The sequence below is a fragment of the Acanthaster planci genome, linkage group LG01 (assembly GCF_054643075.1).
Source record: "Acanthaster planci isolate LZ-2023a linkage group LG01, COTS_SCS, whole genome shotgun sequence".
NCBI lineage: Eukaryota > Metazoa > Echinodermata > Asteroidea > Valvatida > Acanthasteridae > Acanthaster > Acanthaster planci.
This window is the reverse complement of record NC_141777.1, coordinates 20,054,329-20,069,066: the sequence shown is the minus strand read 5'-3', so window position 1 is coordinate 20,069,066 and position 14,738 is coordinate 20,054,329. Positions and strand designations below refer to the sequence as shown.

Sequence of the window (14,738 nt, the reverse complement as noted above, 5' to 3'; positions counted from 1 at the left end):
AAGAGAGGTCTCCACTCCTCGACTTCATACAAGTCCAATTATATTGCATGTAAGACCTTTACATAATTAGACATTATATTTCGTCCTCAATGTCAAGACTCACCATGTATATTTCACAGCTAAACCGAAGACAGGACAGGTTATCCATGCTCCTCTGAACATGGGTCATTTTCTTTGCAAGATTTGGCAAAAGTATTCAATGACAATCAGTCTGCCGACAAAAAAAATCTGAATTGTAGAGACCTTTACTCTCGCTGCTGTCGAAGTAAAAGCTGCACAAGTGGAGTATGCCCTATGATGTTAGACATCAATGCCAGCAGATGTCATCACAATTTTCAGCCTGCTGGTAATGGTTGATGGAACTACAGGATGACAGGGTTTTCCGTATAACAGAGGTGGCCGGGAAAATCTTTGAGCTTTGGCATCTAGGCAATCCTGTATGATGAACATATTCAATGCTGAAAAGACACAAAGGTGTTTGGGTCTGCCAGATAGCGAGCAAAGACAAGACTGGGCACTGGTTGAAGAACTGAAGAGCATGAAGACTGGCCTGCTGGAGTGAAATCAAATGCTATCCTAGACTTCTTCATGTGACGCAAGTCAAGAGTGGATAGTGATGGGCAACACCCTGCAGATACCAAAGTGACCAACGTGACCAACTTTAGCATGAGAAGCTTCAAACTGAGTTTCCCATTCGAAGGAAGTGAGCCAAGGTAACAAAGAACTTTCCCTAAAACCCTAAGTAAATAAACATATAGGTTTAAGCGGTTGAATGTTGAACATGCCTTTAAAAAATCTAAAGGATGGATGTTGGCCAAGAAAGACACCATCTACATGAACGTGGGCCGATAAAATAGCTGACCTTTAAACACTGATGGTCCTTAGTCTGTTTTCTGGCAAAGTTTGAAGAAACTCTAGTAGGCCTCCATCTGTCTGTGCTGACCATGGATGATGATCCTTATTGTTGTTGTCTGCCCTGCTGGTACAGCACCACCTGTGGCTGAGTGGACTGGCCAATGCATGAAGGGCAGTCTCTGTCACACGGGTCGCACTGGTGGACTGTCTCTTGTGCTGTCTGAGCTGCAGTGTTCTTTTCTGCAGCATTCTTTTCTGCGGGTATGTTTGTCTTTGGCTGCTCTAAACAGGCTTCTTGTTCTAACTTCAGATGCTTGGTCAGGGTACTTCTCCACCTGAAGCGGTCGGCTGCGAGATTCTCTGAGCACTCTGCGTCAATCTCAAGAGCCTTCATGTCCTTCTTGCAGGCATCTCTAAAGTGCAGCTGGGGCAAGCCAGTGTTTCATTTGCCAGTCGCTAGTTCTCTGTACAGGATTTCCTTGGGGACTCAGCCATCATCCATATGATGGATGTGGCCTAGACGGCAAAGCCTGCACTGCCAAAGTAGAGTGTACATGGTTGGGAGGCCGGCACAAAACAGTACAAATTCAGTGTTGGGCACTTTGTCCTTCCACGATTTGCCCAGGATGCGGTAGATACACCTCAAGTGGAAGGTGTTCAGTCTCTTTTCCTACTTGACATTGTCGTCCATGTCTCATTCCCATAAAGCAGTGTGTTAATGACGCAGACGATGTACACTGCCATCTTGGTCTTAGTAGAGAGTTTGGAATTCCCCCACACTCGTGTGGTGAGGTGAGCAAGTGTTGCTCCTGCCTATGTAATCCTTTTGCCCACCTCCTTGTCCAGGGAGAGGCTGCTCCTTATGGTGGACCCAAAGTACCTGAACTGGTTCACAACTTCCAGCTCATAATTGTTGATGGTGATGGCTGGTAGCACTTTTACTCCCTGTACCAGGACATTTGTACTGTCCCCTTTAATTTTCATCCAAATGTTTGTTGTCCCAAGAAGAAATACCTCTTCATCCCCAGTGGTGAACAACTTCAGTCACCCTACTGGGTCCACAACTCATGGCTCCTGACAGTGAGGTTGTTTGCTCTTACCTTTGCTTGTTGGAATTGTAATGAAATTTCATCAAGTATGGAAAGTAGCAAAGTTTTATTATATTAAAGGTTATTGACTTGAGTTGAATTGAGTTTTATATGTGGCTTTGAGGCTGCAACTCTCAATAATCGTGTTTAACTATCTTTACTTTTGAGGTTTTAGAAAATGAGGTTTTTAGAAGTGTCATCTATCCAGTGTGTGTGTCTTAGCAAATTATTTGTCCCTTATGGTCTTCCCATGAATTGCTATAATATGCTATATCTGATACATACATGGCAATTTCCAATCAATTCCAGGAACTCCCTCTCCACTTTAAACTACACTATTTAATAACAAGTACATTATATATCCTTGAAACATGCTGAGTAAGGCAATAAACCACCTTTTTCCAAAATATTGTTCTTCCTGGATACAGTTGTAAAGACAAAGTAGAGCTCATCTGTCAGTTGGCCAACAGAACAGAGGGCTTTTTTGCATGCCTTTGTTAATTTGAACAACCAATCTACTGCACAAATCTGACAATTAATTCATCATGACCATTTGGGTTCAAGGTTTCAACCCAATCAGGCATGCACCACAGGAAATAACTTGTTTTAAATGTCATGTAATTTAACTCCTTATTTGATGTCATCATCATATCAGGTAAATTTTTGTCTAAAACACTTCTTTTCCTAGATATCTGCAAAGTTTCAAATTGATGGGATGTGTACTCCAGGAGATAAAGTTTTAAACAGAGGACCTTCAATGCCACGTGACTCGTCGGCTGATGATATTGTCATCACCTGAGGTCAATCTACATTTATAAGCCTTCCCTTCCGAACTATCTGCAAGGTTTCAACCCAGTCAGATGTATACAATACAAAATACAATACAAAACATTATTGTTATCGCGGAAAAAGCACAGATTAGAGATTTTAAACATTTGTCCCTTTTCGGGTTCCATACATTGTGATCTACTCCCAGCACCACGTGCTCGACATTTTGCCAGGTCCTGAGTACATGCCCTATGCACTGTGCACTGCCTGCCACACGTTACAGGCAGATACTGTGTCCATGCACCCAGCAGCCAATGCACAGTATGCGAAAGAGATTTTCAAGCTCACAAATATTGTAAAGGGGTTTTCGTCCTCTCCGCTTCATCTGTGTGAAGAAGTACACCACTATGCACTTCATGCAGTTGACATCAATGTTTTAGCTATCATATTGTGACATAAGAAAATGCACGACAAGGATGGTGTACATTTACTGGTCTGGTTCTTTTACTGGTGCTGCTGCATTGCGGGAAAAGAAGATTCCCAGCCTTGGCTATCTCAAACTTCTGAAGAACTTGATGCTAGATGTAGTTATTTAGCAGGGTGAATACTTAGTGTTTACTGGCTGAAGACTCAGTGTACAATGAAACAAAGGACAATGTGCTACACAGGTGCCTAGAAGGGGTCACTAAATGAACTCACAAGGTCCTAGAGGGGGTCTCAGAATGGACTCACAAAACAGCTGACTTGGCACAGCCAACTGAGGGCGCTAGGCAAATAACATAAAAAGTGACCTGTCACATTCTCCCCTGCTTTACAGGTTGGCGTCCCGACAACCAGGCCATCTAATACAACTAAAAATAAAAGAAGTTAGTTAATGCTAGTTACATACACATATATACAAGTAATGTCCTCATCGCGGCTGAACACCTGCCAACATCTGGGTGAGCAACAACTGGGTGCGGCTGGTGTCGGCAAGCACCTGTGGGTCGACGGTTGGAACTGGACGGGCCGGAGTCTCTGATATCACAGCTGATTCTGGCAAGTGTTGGGGGTTGCTATGATATCCTGCCCCGCTGCGGCCTGTCCTGCGGAGCTGTACTGGCACTCAGGCGTTTCACCTTCTGGTCGAGGTTCGGCATACGCTGCAGTGGAGTCATCCAGTTGTGCTGTCGGGGGTGCAGGTGCTGGGTCTTCGGCCAATTCGGCTTGGTGCTGCTGCTGCTTTTTCTGAAGCTGAGGGTCCATCCTCCAGTACTTCTCGATGATGCTCCCCTGCTTTTTCGAAGTCAGTAGGCTCCTCCACAGTCTCGGTTGCAAGGGTTGGCTTCTCAACTTGGCCTCCATCCTCGAGGATAACAAGGATGTCGTCTTCACCGTCGGAGTGGACTGGTGGAGCTGGGGTTTCCTTTAGTGGCGGCTGATCGTGAACTTCGTCTTCTGCAAGCACCATGTAGTGACCATCTAAGAGGTCTCTGCGGTTCCCCGTCTTCCGCTGACCTTTGCCATCCTCAGGAGCAATGACGTAGACATGTGCGGTGGGGTATGGCCTTTCGACCACTTTGTATGGCTTGCTTCCCCATATGTCTTAGATTTTGCAGCGGCCCTTGACTCCATGGTTTCGGAGGAAGACCTTCGCCCCAATTTGAAGACTTTCATCAGTGGCCTTCTCGTTATGTCTCACCATTCTTCGATGGGCTTCCCTCTCAGTCTCCTCATATGCCAGTGTTAGTGCCATCTTCATCTTGGTGTCATGATCAGCAACCCACTGCTTGAGGTTAGGGTCATCATCACCTCCTGGGTCTGTTGTTCCAAGCAAGTGATCTACAGGCAGTCAGGGCTCTCGTCCAAAGAACAGGTGGTATGGCAAATACCAAGTTGATGAGTGCGGTGTAGCATTGTAAGCATAAATGAGCTAGGGAAGGAGTTCTGGCCATCTACGCTTTTTGTCTGGTGGGAGAGTACGCAAATGGTCATGGACTGTACGATTAAATCTTTGGCACTGACCGTTGCCCTCGGGGTGGTATGGAGTAGTGAGACTCTTTGAAATGCCATACATCTCACACAGTTCCCTGATGACACCACTCTCAAAGTTCCTTGGTTGCTGTGTAGTTGGTGGGGTACCCCATATCGGAAAACCACTCTCGCACCAGCACGCGAGCAACAGTCCTTGCCTTCTGATCTCTGCAAGGTATCGCCTGAGTGAATTTGGTGAAAACGCCAATTAATACCAACACGTTTTCGACATTGATGGTGCCTGGTTCGAGGACCGTGAAATCCATAACGAGAACTTCAAGTGGTCACTTAGCAACTAAGGAGCCCATTGTCAGACGAAGCTTCCTTCCAGCTTTGGTTAGGGTACACCTCTGGCATTTCTGGCAGTACAGTTCAACGTCATTCGCCTTTCCCGGCCAGAAGCATTTGCTACGTGCGAGTGCCAGCGTTTTCTGGACTCCTTGGTGCCCAACTCGATCATGGAGTGATTCCAAAACCTGGTCTCAGAGAACAAGTGGAAGGAGAATCTGGAACACATCACAGCCGCTGTCTCTTGTCATCCTGAAGAGAACCCCATCCTTCACCTGAATTTTATCCCAGAGCTTTAGCAGTTTGCGTGTCAGTTTCTCTTCCATCATTAACTGCTTGTGCAGTGGTCTTACCGCTTTCTTCAAGTAGTAAAGGAGCCGACCAAAATACTGGTCATTCTGTTGTAAGTGGGCCATCTCCACAGGTGGTATTGTAGGTAGGGTTGAAGTTGCAGTAGGTGTCGGCCTGTCATGTCTGGCATGAACTTCACTAAATCCTGCTTCAGCAAGGATGGTCAGTAGCTCTTAACGCACTTCATTTGGAACTGTCGTGGACATTTGGAGAAGAGGGTTGGCTGCAGTACATACTTCCTCACACCGTACATTCTCTGGCTCAGCACAATGAACAGGCTTTCTACTGAGAGCCTCGGCATTCTTGTTACTCTTTCCTGACCTGTACCTCACTGTGAAGTTGAATTGCGCCAACTCAGCTGCCCACCTTGTCTCTGTAGCTCCCAACTTGGTATTCATCTGCAGGTAGCTCAGAGAGTTGTTGTCTGTGTAGACTGTAAAATTTGCACCAAGAAGGAGATCTCGAAACTTCACGGTGATAGCCCATCTCAAAGCTAATAGTTCTAACTTCATGCTGCTGCAGTTTTCCATGTTTCTTTCACTCCCTCGGAGACCTCTGCTGGCATAGCCAAGAACAACACGACCATTCCCCTGTTCTTGGGAAAGCACTGCACCAAGTCCCAGATGGCTAGTGTCCACTTCCAAGACGAAAGGAGCCTTGAAATCTGGGTAGCCCAACAAAAGGGCATTGGTCAAGAGTTGCTTCAGCTGATTGAAGGCAGTCTCACACACCTCAGTCCATATGTAGGGTTTCTGGGGGGTAACAGCTTTCTTCCGCCTGTCTTATCTTTGCAGAACCACCCAGCATAGCATGGAGTGGGGAAGCAACTTTGGCATACTCAGGGATGAAGCGACGATAATAACTGGTAAGCCCAAGGAAACTTCGAAGTTCGCCCTCTTTTGTTGGGCGTTCCTACTCAGTAACTGCTCTTACTTTCTCTGGATCAGGTGAAATACCCTCAGCCGAGATTTCATGCCCCAGGTAGCGAAGATTTGCTGCAAACCAGTGACACTTTTCGGGCTTCACTTTCAGCCGGAAGTCTTGCAGATGCATGAGAACCATCTCCAGCTGCTCAAGAGTCTCATCGAAGGTCTTGCCAAAGACCAGGATATCGCTAAGGTAGACGATGAGTGACTGGAAGTTTTTATCACCGAATGCTTTGTCCATGAGACGAATGAAGGTAGCAGGGGCATTGTACAGCCCAAATGGCATTCGTGTGAACTCGTACAAGCCACCTGTCCCAATGCGAAATGCTGTCTTCTTTATGTCTCTTTCTTCAACTGGAATTTGACAGAAGCCATGAGCGAGATCCAAGCTGCAAAAATATTTGGCCCCATTCAGAGTATCAAGGGCTTCATCAATTCGGGGGAGTGGATACGCGTCCTTGTGTGTCTTCGCGTTGAGTGCCCTGTAATCGACACACAACCTCAGCTTTCCGTTTCTCTTTCGCACAAGGACAACTGGTGATGAGTAAGGGCTTGAGGACTCTCGTATCACTCCTCTGTTCAGTGATACTTGAATATGATTACGTACTTCAGGCCAAAGATGAGGGGGAATTCTTCTGTGTGGTACCTTCACTGGTAGATCATCAGTGGTGATGATTCGGTGCTCAACCTTGTTGCAGTAGCCGATATCGTCATCGTCGATGCTGAAAACTTCTGTGTACTTAGTTATCAGTGCTGTGATATCCTTCAGCTGTCACTGACATCTTTCCCTATCTGAATCCTGGACATCAGATCAGCAGTAGGGTCATCACCCACCTCTATGTGTTGAACGATGGCTTCATTCTCTTGTTTGGGAGCATGCTGTGTAGTGCTTTCGGAAAGAGCCGGGGAAATTGATGCAACTGGTGTTTTGGGTTGAAGAAAGACATCATCTTGGCTGAAATTGGCAATCTGTACTGGTACTGTGCCTCTTGCATCAACGCTGACAAAGACTGGGGCAACTTTCACACCCTGGGGGAGATGTTTGCCGTGTGCTTCAAGCTGCTCAACAATGGCTTGGTATGCAAACTTCCCAACCGTTGGCCTCACGGAGCAGTTAATAACGTGAAGGGACATCGCTGGCACCAGAACTGGTTTCTGACCAAGGATGCGAACATTCCCAGGCATTTCTGGCTGGACTGAAGCACCCCTTACCTCCTCATTAAGTGCGAGCACGTGGCCCCATTCAGCCTGTTCACCGTGCTTGCCAAAGGTCTGAAGAAATCCCAGTCCACTCTCCTTCTGAAGAGTGTCCCTCATGTCCCGGAAGATATTTGAGCCGATGACTCCAGGTACTTGGCGCTTCCTCTCTGCCATAGTGGGACTCTCCGGATCTTTAACTACCACAAATCCTACTTGGTGATGGGTCTGCCCCGGTGCTTCAAGTGGTAGCTCAACATAGCCAATATAGGGGATGGCAGTGCCATGGGCACCCGAGATGTGAAACAAGGAGTGTATGTTGACTAATTCTGTATCGGAGAAGTTCTCCTGGAAACACGACTCAGTCAGCGTTGAAACCTGTGCTCCAGTGTCTAGAAGACATGTCAACTCGGTGCCTCCAATCTTCACTCTAGCTATCGGACTGTCTCCTACTGCTTTCCCAATGATTGAGCCATTGTCCCTCAATTCTTGTAGGCCTGTCGTTTGGCTCTCAATGGCAGACGTCTTTAGTTTAACGGCTGTTGGGGTGTTTGTTGTTGATGGGATGAGTGCTGGGGGATAAAATGCTGAGAAGACTGCTGGGGTGCAAAGTGGGGCTTGATGGGCCTGAATGCTGGCACCAGGATGCTGCTGTGGTTGCTCTACCGGGGCAGCTGCATGAGGACAATCTCGTCGCAGGTGTCCAGTGGATTGGCAGATGTAGCACCGGCGGGGGCTTTGATTCAATAGACGTGTTGGTCGTTCGGTCATGACCTTCAGCAGCATGTTGATTTGCTGCTGTTGCCTGGATAGTTGTTGTCCTTGTTGTTCAATGAGGTGCTTGATGTCATTCGGAGTTGTTGACACCTCATGCACTGCAGCCTCCATCTTTGATCAATTGCTATGGTTGCTGCCAAGCCACTCAATGGCACGGTCACAGGCTTCAAAGAAACTCGGCCTGGGGGATTCAATGTTGAAATGTCTCAGCTCTCTCTTCAGGCCTTCGACGCGGACGGCCTCTGCCAGTCTTCTCCCTTGCTGCCTTGAAAGAGCTGTCAAGTCGAATGATGCAGTCAAAAAGTTCGACCAATTGCAGGGAGAATGTCAGGAGATCTTCCCCTGGCCTTTGACGATGGGAGAAGAACTTCTGTTGTAGTTGGGGCGGCTGTCACCGTCACGAACACCTTTAAAAGGGTGTTGAAGATCGCCTCCTGGTTGCCAGAAACATCGCGGCCTCTTCCGAGGATTTCTTGCCTGGCCTTTCCCCTGAGGTGGTCGAAGATGAAAGAACAGCTGTCTTCACTGTTGAGCTGTCTGGCTGCCAGTTGGCCTTTAACATCTCTGACCCACTCTCGAACAGACTGATCCCCTGGCTTGTCTGGAGCTCCATGGAAGCGCTCCAGCCTCCTTCCTGCAGCAACGTAAATCTGTTTTGTGGCTGATGAGGTACTGCTGCTCACTGTGGCTTTCTGTCGTTCCTCTTGCTCCTTTTGAAGGGCGACCTTCATTGCCTCCAGTTCTACTCTGAGCTGTGTCATCTCGTCCTTACTTCCCGGCATTGTTGCTCCTCTCTCTGATAAACTCGTCTGGATACGGGTGGATGTTCTTCGCCTCAGGCTGGGGGTCACAGCATTAGTACACCATCCTGTCTACGACGCCAAAATGTGACATAAGAAAATGCACGACAAGGATGGTGTACATTTACTGGTCTGGTTCTTTTAATAGTGTTGCTGCATTGCCGGAAAAGAAGACCCCCAGCCTTGGCTATCTCAAACTTCTGAAGAACTTGATGCAAGATGTAGTTATTTAGCAGGGTGAACTCTTAGTGTTTACTGGCTGAAGACTCAGTGTGCAATGAAACAAAGGACAATGTGCTACACAGGTGCCTAAATGTACTCACTAGGTCCTAGAGGGGGTCTCAGAATGAACTCACAAAACAGCTGACTTGGCACAGCCAACTGAGGGCACTAGGCAAATAACATAAAAAGTGACCTGTCACAATATAATGAACAATGAACAAATAGCAAAAAAGTCAAAAATGGAGGGGTACTATAAACGCTAACAACATTGGACGCACTAACCTCTTTCTCAACATGGTCCTCATTGGTAAGCTTCCTAGAATTCCCAGCAGACAGGTTGCACACCTGGAAAAGGAAATTAGTAACAATGAAAAAATCTATTGATAATCAGATACAGCATAAGTGTAGGAGTTGCTATCTGAAACAGAGTCTATTGTAAAGTGAAGATATACGACTGTGAGGTAAATGATAACAAAGCTATCACAGTAGCCAGTGATTTTTATGAGCAAAGAATACAGTACAGTTATTTTGTAGCTTTCGACAGGGAAACAATCATCTTTTTTCCTATACAAATTCTTTCAAAATTACTCAGATAAAAAGTAATCACTGACTGATCACTTACAAACATGAAATTGTGAGATGCTTCAAAAGTGAAAAGTTTTTGAAACAAACTGATTTTATTTCATGAAACAAACTTTGATCCGAGACACATACAAAACAATGAAATAAAACGCACAAGAAGGAAAATGGCATTAATATATGTGGCCAGCTCTGCAAAAAAGGGTAATAAGTTGCACAATGCCAAAACACATAATGGCCTGTTCTATTTGGAGAGGGCAAAACTTCTTTAAAAAAAGGATTTTGAGTTTTTTCCTTTAATACTTTCTATAATATTTATATTTTCAGACTTTGCGACAACAAACATAGATACTGATGAATAAAGATGAAACGCTGATCATTCAGTAGGAAATCCTACATAGTTCCAAGCGCTACACTTCAAGAGCTTTTTCTAAAAAAGCGCTTTTATTGAATCCGAAAATGTGGATATACAAATGTCTATATATCTCCAGAATGCAGTGCACTACAGGGGTCATTCATGTATCAACCTGTAGCTTTTGATGTACACAGTCCAGCCATATCAAAAACTCACAACTTGAATCTGGCGACTTATTACCCATTTTTCTAGAGCCGGTCACATATATAATGTGTAGTCATAACTTATCTTTGAAATTGAAAAGAGAATCATTCCTTTGTTGCCATCAGTGCATATATTTATGTTCCCAAGAAACATTGAGCATCCCGAGATCATTTTATTTGATATGTTCCAGCCGAAAAACAAGGGCTTGAATGGACGCTTCCCTATCGAAAAGTTCCAAGAGGCAGATATTTACATCTTACCTCTGTGGCGAATTGGGCAGGGGTTGCCAAGTGCCGGTTGCTGGCCGAAGATGACCTGTGCTTGCTGGCAGTGAAGAAGAGCTCAGCAAATTCCAAGGAATTGCTCGGCCACAGTGCCTGGTAGCACAGAAAAATATTATTAATGTGTCCCCATTCTTCAGTGGCACGAAATTGTAAACACATTTTGTTGGTCTGGGACCAGTCTTGTCTTCTACCGTGGAAGTAAATAAATTCACCACTCTTACATCAACCGGTATTGACAGTTTAACGACTCTAGAGCCTGGAAAGTTTATATAATTACACAGCTAATGCAATGGGCAAGGGCAAATCTAATGATTCAAGTTCCATTTTTTTCATAACATTGTAACTGAGGTTTTCCGATTTGAAATGAGTCACAAACAAGCTAGTAAAATAAGACCTGAATAAAAATAATTGATGGTATTCGATTTCAAAGATCTGTACCTTTTCTGATATTTCCATATTCCTTGCCCTTTCTTCCATCCAGCAAGCTAGAAATTTCTGCCACAATAATAAAGAGACATCTGAGTGCAGAGAATGTTTGACAAATAGCGTTATCCAACTGTAAAGAAATAATTACCTTGCTTGTTTCCTTTGCTAGAGCTCTTGTCAAGTGAAAAATTGAAATGTTTTCTGTCACTGTGAATATTTATTTTGTCATAAGGTCAATTAACGGTCGTAATAATGTGTAATCGGGAATTTTAAACTTTGACATACATACATGTATTATCCTTGTCTTATTCAAACTGACATGCCAGTACAAAACAAGGATTTAGAGCCCAGTGGCATGTTTAAAAGAATTCCTCTGGCTGTTTGCTTTAATATTCTGTAGGGTCTTTTCCTGACGGCTGCCAAAATAATGGAGGGTGCTTGATAATTCCCTCTCACCTTGCCTTGAGGGAACCGATGAATGACAAACGGAATGAGATCCTCTCGGAGCCAGGGAGTGATCTGGGTGGATGGAGTACTCTCGGGGATGGAGCTGAGAATGGATTCCAGGGTCTCAATGCCACCAGACAGCAGGCTACTCTCGATGACAGCCTTCAATACAGAGAAAAAAAACACAGGCCAAACTCTAGCAATAAAACTGTCAGGCTTCAAAGAGGCAGTAGGCTGAACAAGGTGTGCAGTGTAATTGCATTCAGATATTCTGATGTACATGTAGTCACCTTCGCTTAAAACAACTGCAGCACACTGAAGAGAATTTATTCATGAAAGTGGTTAGCTGGTAACCACCAGAAAGCATGCGGTAAGAGCAAGAAAGAGGACTTTCAAATGAGTTTGCTCAAATGCAAGCAGTACAAAACTTTACATATCTTTGTTTTTGTCAATATAACTGAGCCCCGTGTACAAGGTGAAGCAACAAGCACAAATCAGTGGAAGCACAAATGATGTACATCCTGTATCGGATAGCCAACTTTTCTGACAGAGAGACGAAGGTTTGCAGTAACATTTCATGACCACCTCTTACGTCAACAATATGGGAAAACAGTTCTCACAACTATGCTGCCTAGCGGTCACAATGTGAGATGGGTGGAGAAAAAAAATTGCGAATTTTCACTTGTATTTAAGCATATATAAACTTGCAAACTATTTACAAAATGTGAGGAGGTTTTTTCAAAACTGTGCAACTTCAGTTTTAGAGCCTATGCACCAACCTTGTGTCTTTGCCAGATGATAACTGCTTTGGCAATGTGGGCCATCGACAGCCAGTGCAGCAATTCTTCTAGAAGGTCAGCATGCAGAAAGCGATCCCATTGATTAGCACTGGAAAATCAGAACAGGAAACAACTGTAAAGCTGAGAAAATTTTCACTGAGAGACAATGGGATCTGCACAAAACCCTTGCCACTGTGAATTTTTTTCAGAAGTGATTTACCTTCAGAAATATTTTATACATAACTCATTCCTTCCCAATTCTAGTATATCTTCCATTACATAATGCTCTAATGGAGGTTTTAAAGCAAAGTTTTGGCTAGTTTATTAAAGTGATAAAGCTGCAGTACATTTTTTTGCTTGTACATGTGGCCTGGATAGCCTTCACTTTTCATTGTCTAATGCCGTTCAGAAACAATTGCAGAGGAGAAAAACAACACAGCTTTCTAATAAACATTACGCATAGATGGTTAAAAACTGTTTGGATGTCTACTTCTTCAAGCTGAGGAAATTTAAAAACTGAAATTAAAAAGATGAAGAAGAAAGCGATTTGAGGGAAGCAAAGCATACCTGAATTGCTGATAACCAAATACCATTTGGAATGTTGCAAGTCGGTGAAGTACCTCCAATACCTTCAAGGGAGACAAAATATACTAACTAATATTAAATAATATCGAATAGCAATATTGTCAACAATCTAGCGTATTGCTTACTTCAAAAGAGGGTTTATTGCTTTTTATTACTCTGTAGTGAAGTAGAATAAATAAAAAAACTTTGCCATCATTTCTTGCACTGTCATACATTTAACACAGCCAACTCCAAAAGAAAGTCTGATGTACATGTAAATGTACATGCGAAAGAAGGTAACCCACTAAGCCAGCCAATCAGAGAAATTGATTGGAAAACAGGTTCTGTATGCTGCGTCTTACGGAACTGCAAAGTATGTGTATAAAACATTTTCCCGGAAAATATGAATGCACATACATGTACTCATGGTCCAAGTCTATGCAAAAAGATCTACACTTCTAACAGATTTGAGAAGTTTGCATCTGCTGGGTCTATGAAGTCCATTTCCACAGTATTGAGTCATATCTGCTCTACGTCTTTGAGAGTTAAATCGCCCAAATGTTGGGTGTGAATGAAGTTTAAGCTTTACACTTTGTCCCTGGTGACACAGTGAAGGGGTAAAGTAGTTGAGGACTTCTTTCAACACCAGGAAAAGAACTATTTCTAAAGGGCGATTACACCAATGAGATAGTACTTACCCTGGTCATAAGTGAGGAGGAAGGCAGCTGGTTGTTTTCAACTGGTAGTCCTGTTACCAACTTCTTGGACAACTTTCAAAAACAGAACACGACGGGAGCATGTTTCAGAGGTGTTAAAGTCGGCGCCGATGCTGAATAAAAAGTATTGCTAACCTCTCATTGTGATAAAAAAACTGCACTGTGCTAACATTTCATTAGAATCAGACACAAATTCCATTTGACTCATAACCATGATATGACTAAACTGGGATGCTACTTTGGCATGTAATGTGTGGTTTCTATCCCATAACTAGCTCCCCAATGCAGAGCTAAAGGATGTAAGCATGCTGCACCTCACGTGAACCAATGTACTTTCCCATAAAAAACAGCTGCAACTGTCAATATGTTCATTATCTCCTTGAAGAATCTATACTACCAAGCCATTGCTAATCTAATGCAGCCCCCAGCTACATTTACTCCACCAACACCAGCTTTATGAAATATTGGCATGTCTGAACTATTTGGCTACGGCTGGCTTCAAAAAGACTTCAGTGGGAAATGGGGTTAGCCACTAGCTGGCGGCTTCCATAGATGCATGCATTGTAAGCCACAGCCAAGTGCGTGGGTCCACACGTGCGACACCTACCCTAGCATGAGCATAGCCAATGAGCTGGAACATGGACTCGTAGGTGGGCAGGGTGGCCTGAGTGCACTTCTCCACCATGAAGGCCTCGTCTGGGATGTGGTCCAGACACTCCATCAGCTGGCTGCTCAGTGCAGAGCCCTCATCCGGATCCAGCCGCAGAGACTGGTTCCATGGGGACGCCATCTCCAGGAGGACACTGGCTTTGACTTTGAAGACAAGCTGCCGAAAAAGACAAGGAACCATTTGTAAGTTCAGAGTAACAAGTAACAAATATATATAGACACGAACCCTCATTCTTCTCAACAACACAAAACACATCCCCTCCCCCAATTTTCAGGTTTCCACACTTGCACTTTAAAGCATGGCACAACACAGTAACATGCATGTGACAATAAAGAATCTGACAAATAATTACAAGTAATATTGCCCACTAGAATCGCTTGTGGTGTGTCAGTGTAGGAAAGTGTCAGTGTATATGCCTAGTTTGAGCCC

General features: G+C 44.4%; 1 protein-coding gene and 1 pseudogene across 1 annotated transcript in view; both read right to left on the bottom strand.

Moving 5' to 3' along the window:
- Nucleotides 1–14,738, bottom strand: part of LOC110982888 (kinetochore-associated protein 1-like) — a 125,446-nt gene that overhangs the window by 86,205 nt on the left and 24,503 nt on the right. Inside the window, exons 14-21 of the mRNA XM_087135478.1 lie at nt 14,247–14,465; nt 13,622–13,693; nt 12,927–12,988; nt 12,360–12,468; nt 11,590–11,742; nt 11,146–11,202; nt 10,684–10,800; nt 9,568–9,630 (exon numbers count right to left, since the gene is read on the bottom strand). Of these exons, the coding sequence (XP_086991604.1) occupies nt 9,568–9,630; nt 10,684–10,800; nt 11,146–11,202; nt 11,590–11,742; nt 12,360–12,468; nt 12,927–12,988; nt 13,622–13,693; nt 14,247–14,465 (852 nt within the window). The remainder of the gene's footprint in view (nt 1–9,567; nt 9,631–10,683; nt 10,801–11,145; nt 11,203–11,589; nt 11,743–12,359; nt 12,469–12,926; nt 12,989–13,621; nt 13,694–14,246; nt 14,466–14,738) is intronic.
- On the bottom strand, nt 7,055–9,553 carry LOC147800515 (uncharacterized; annotated as a pseudogene).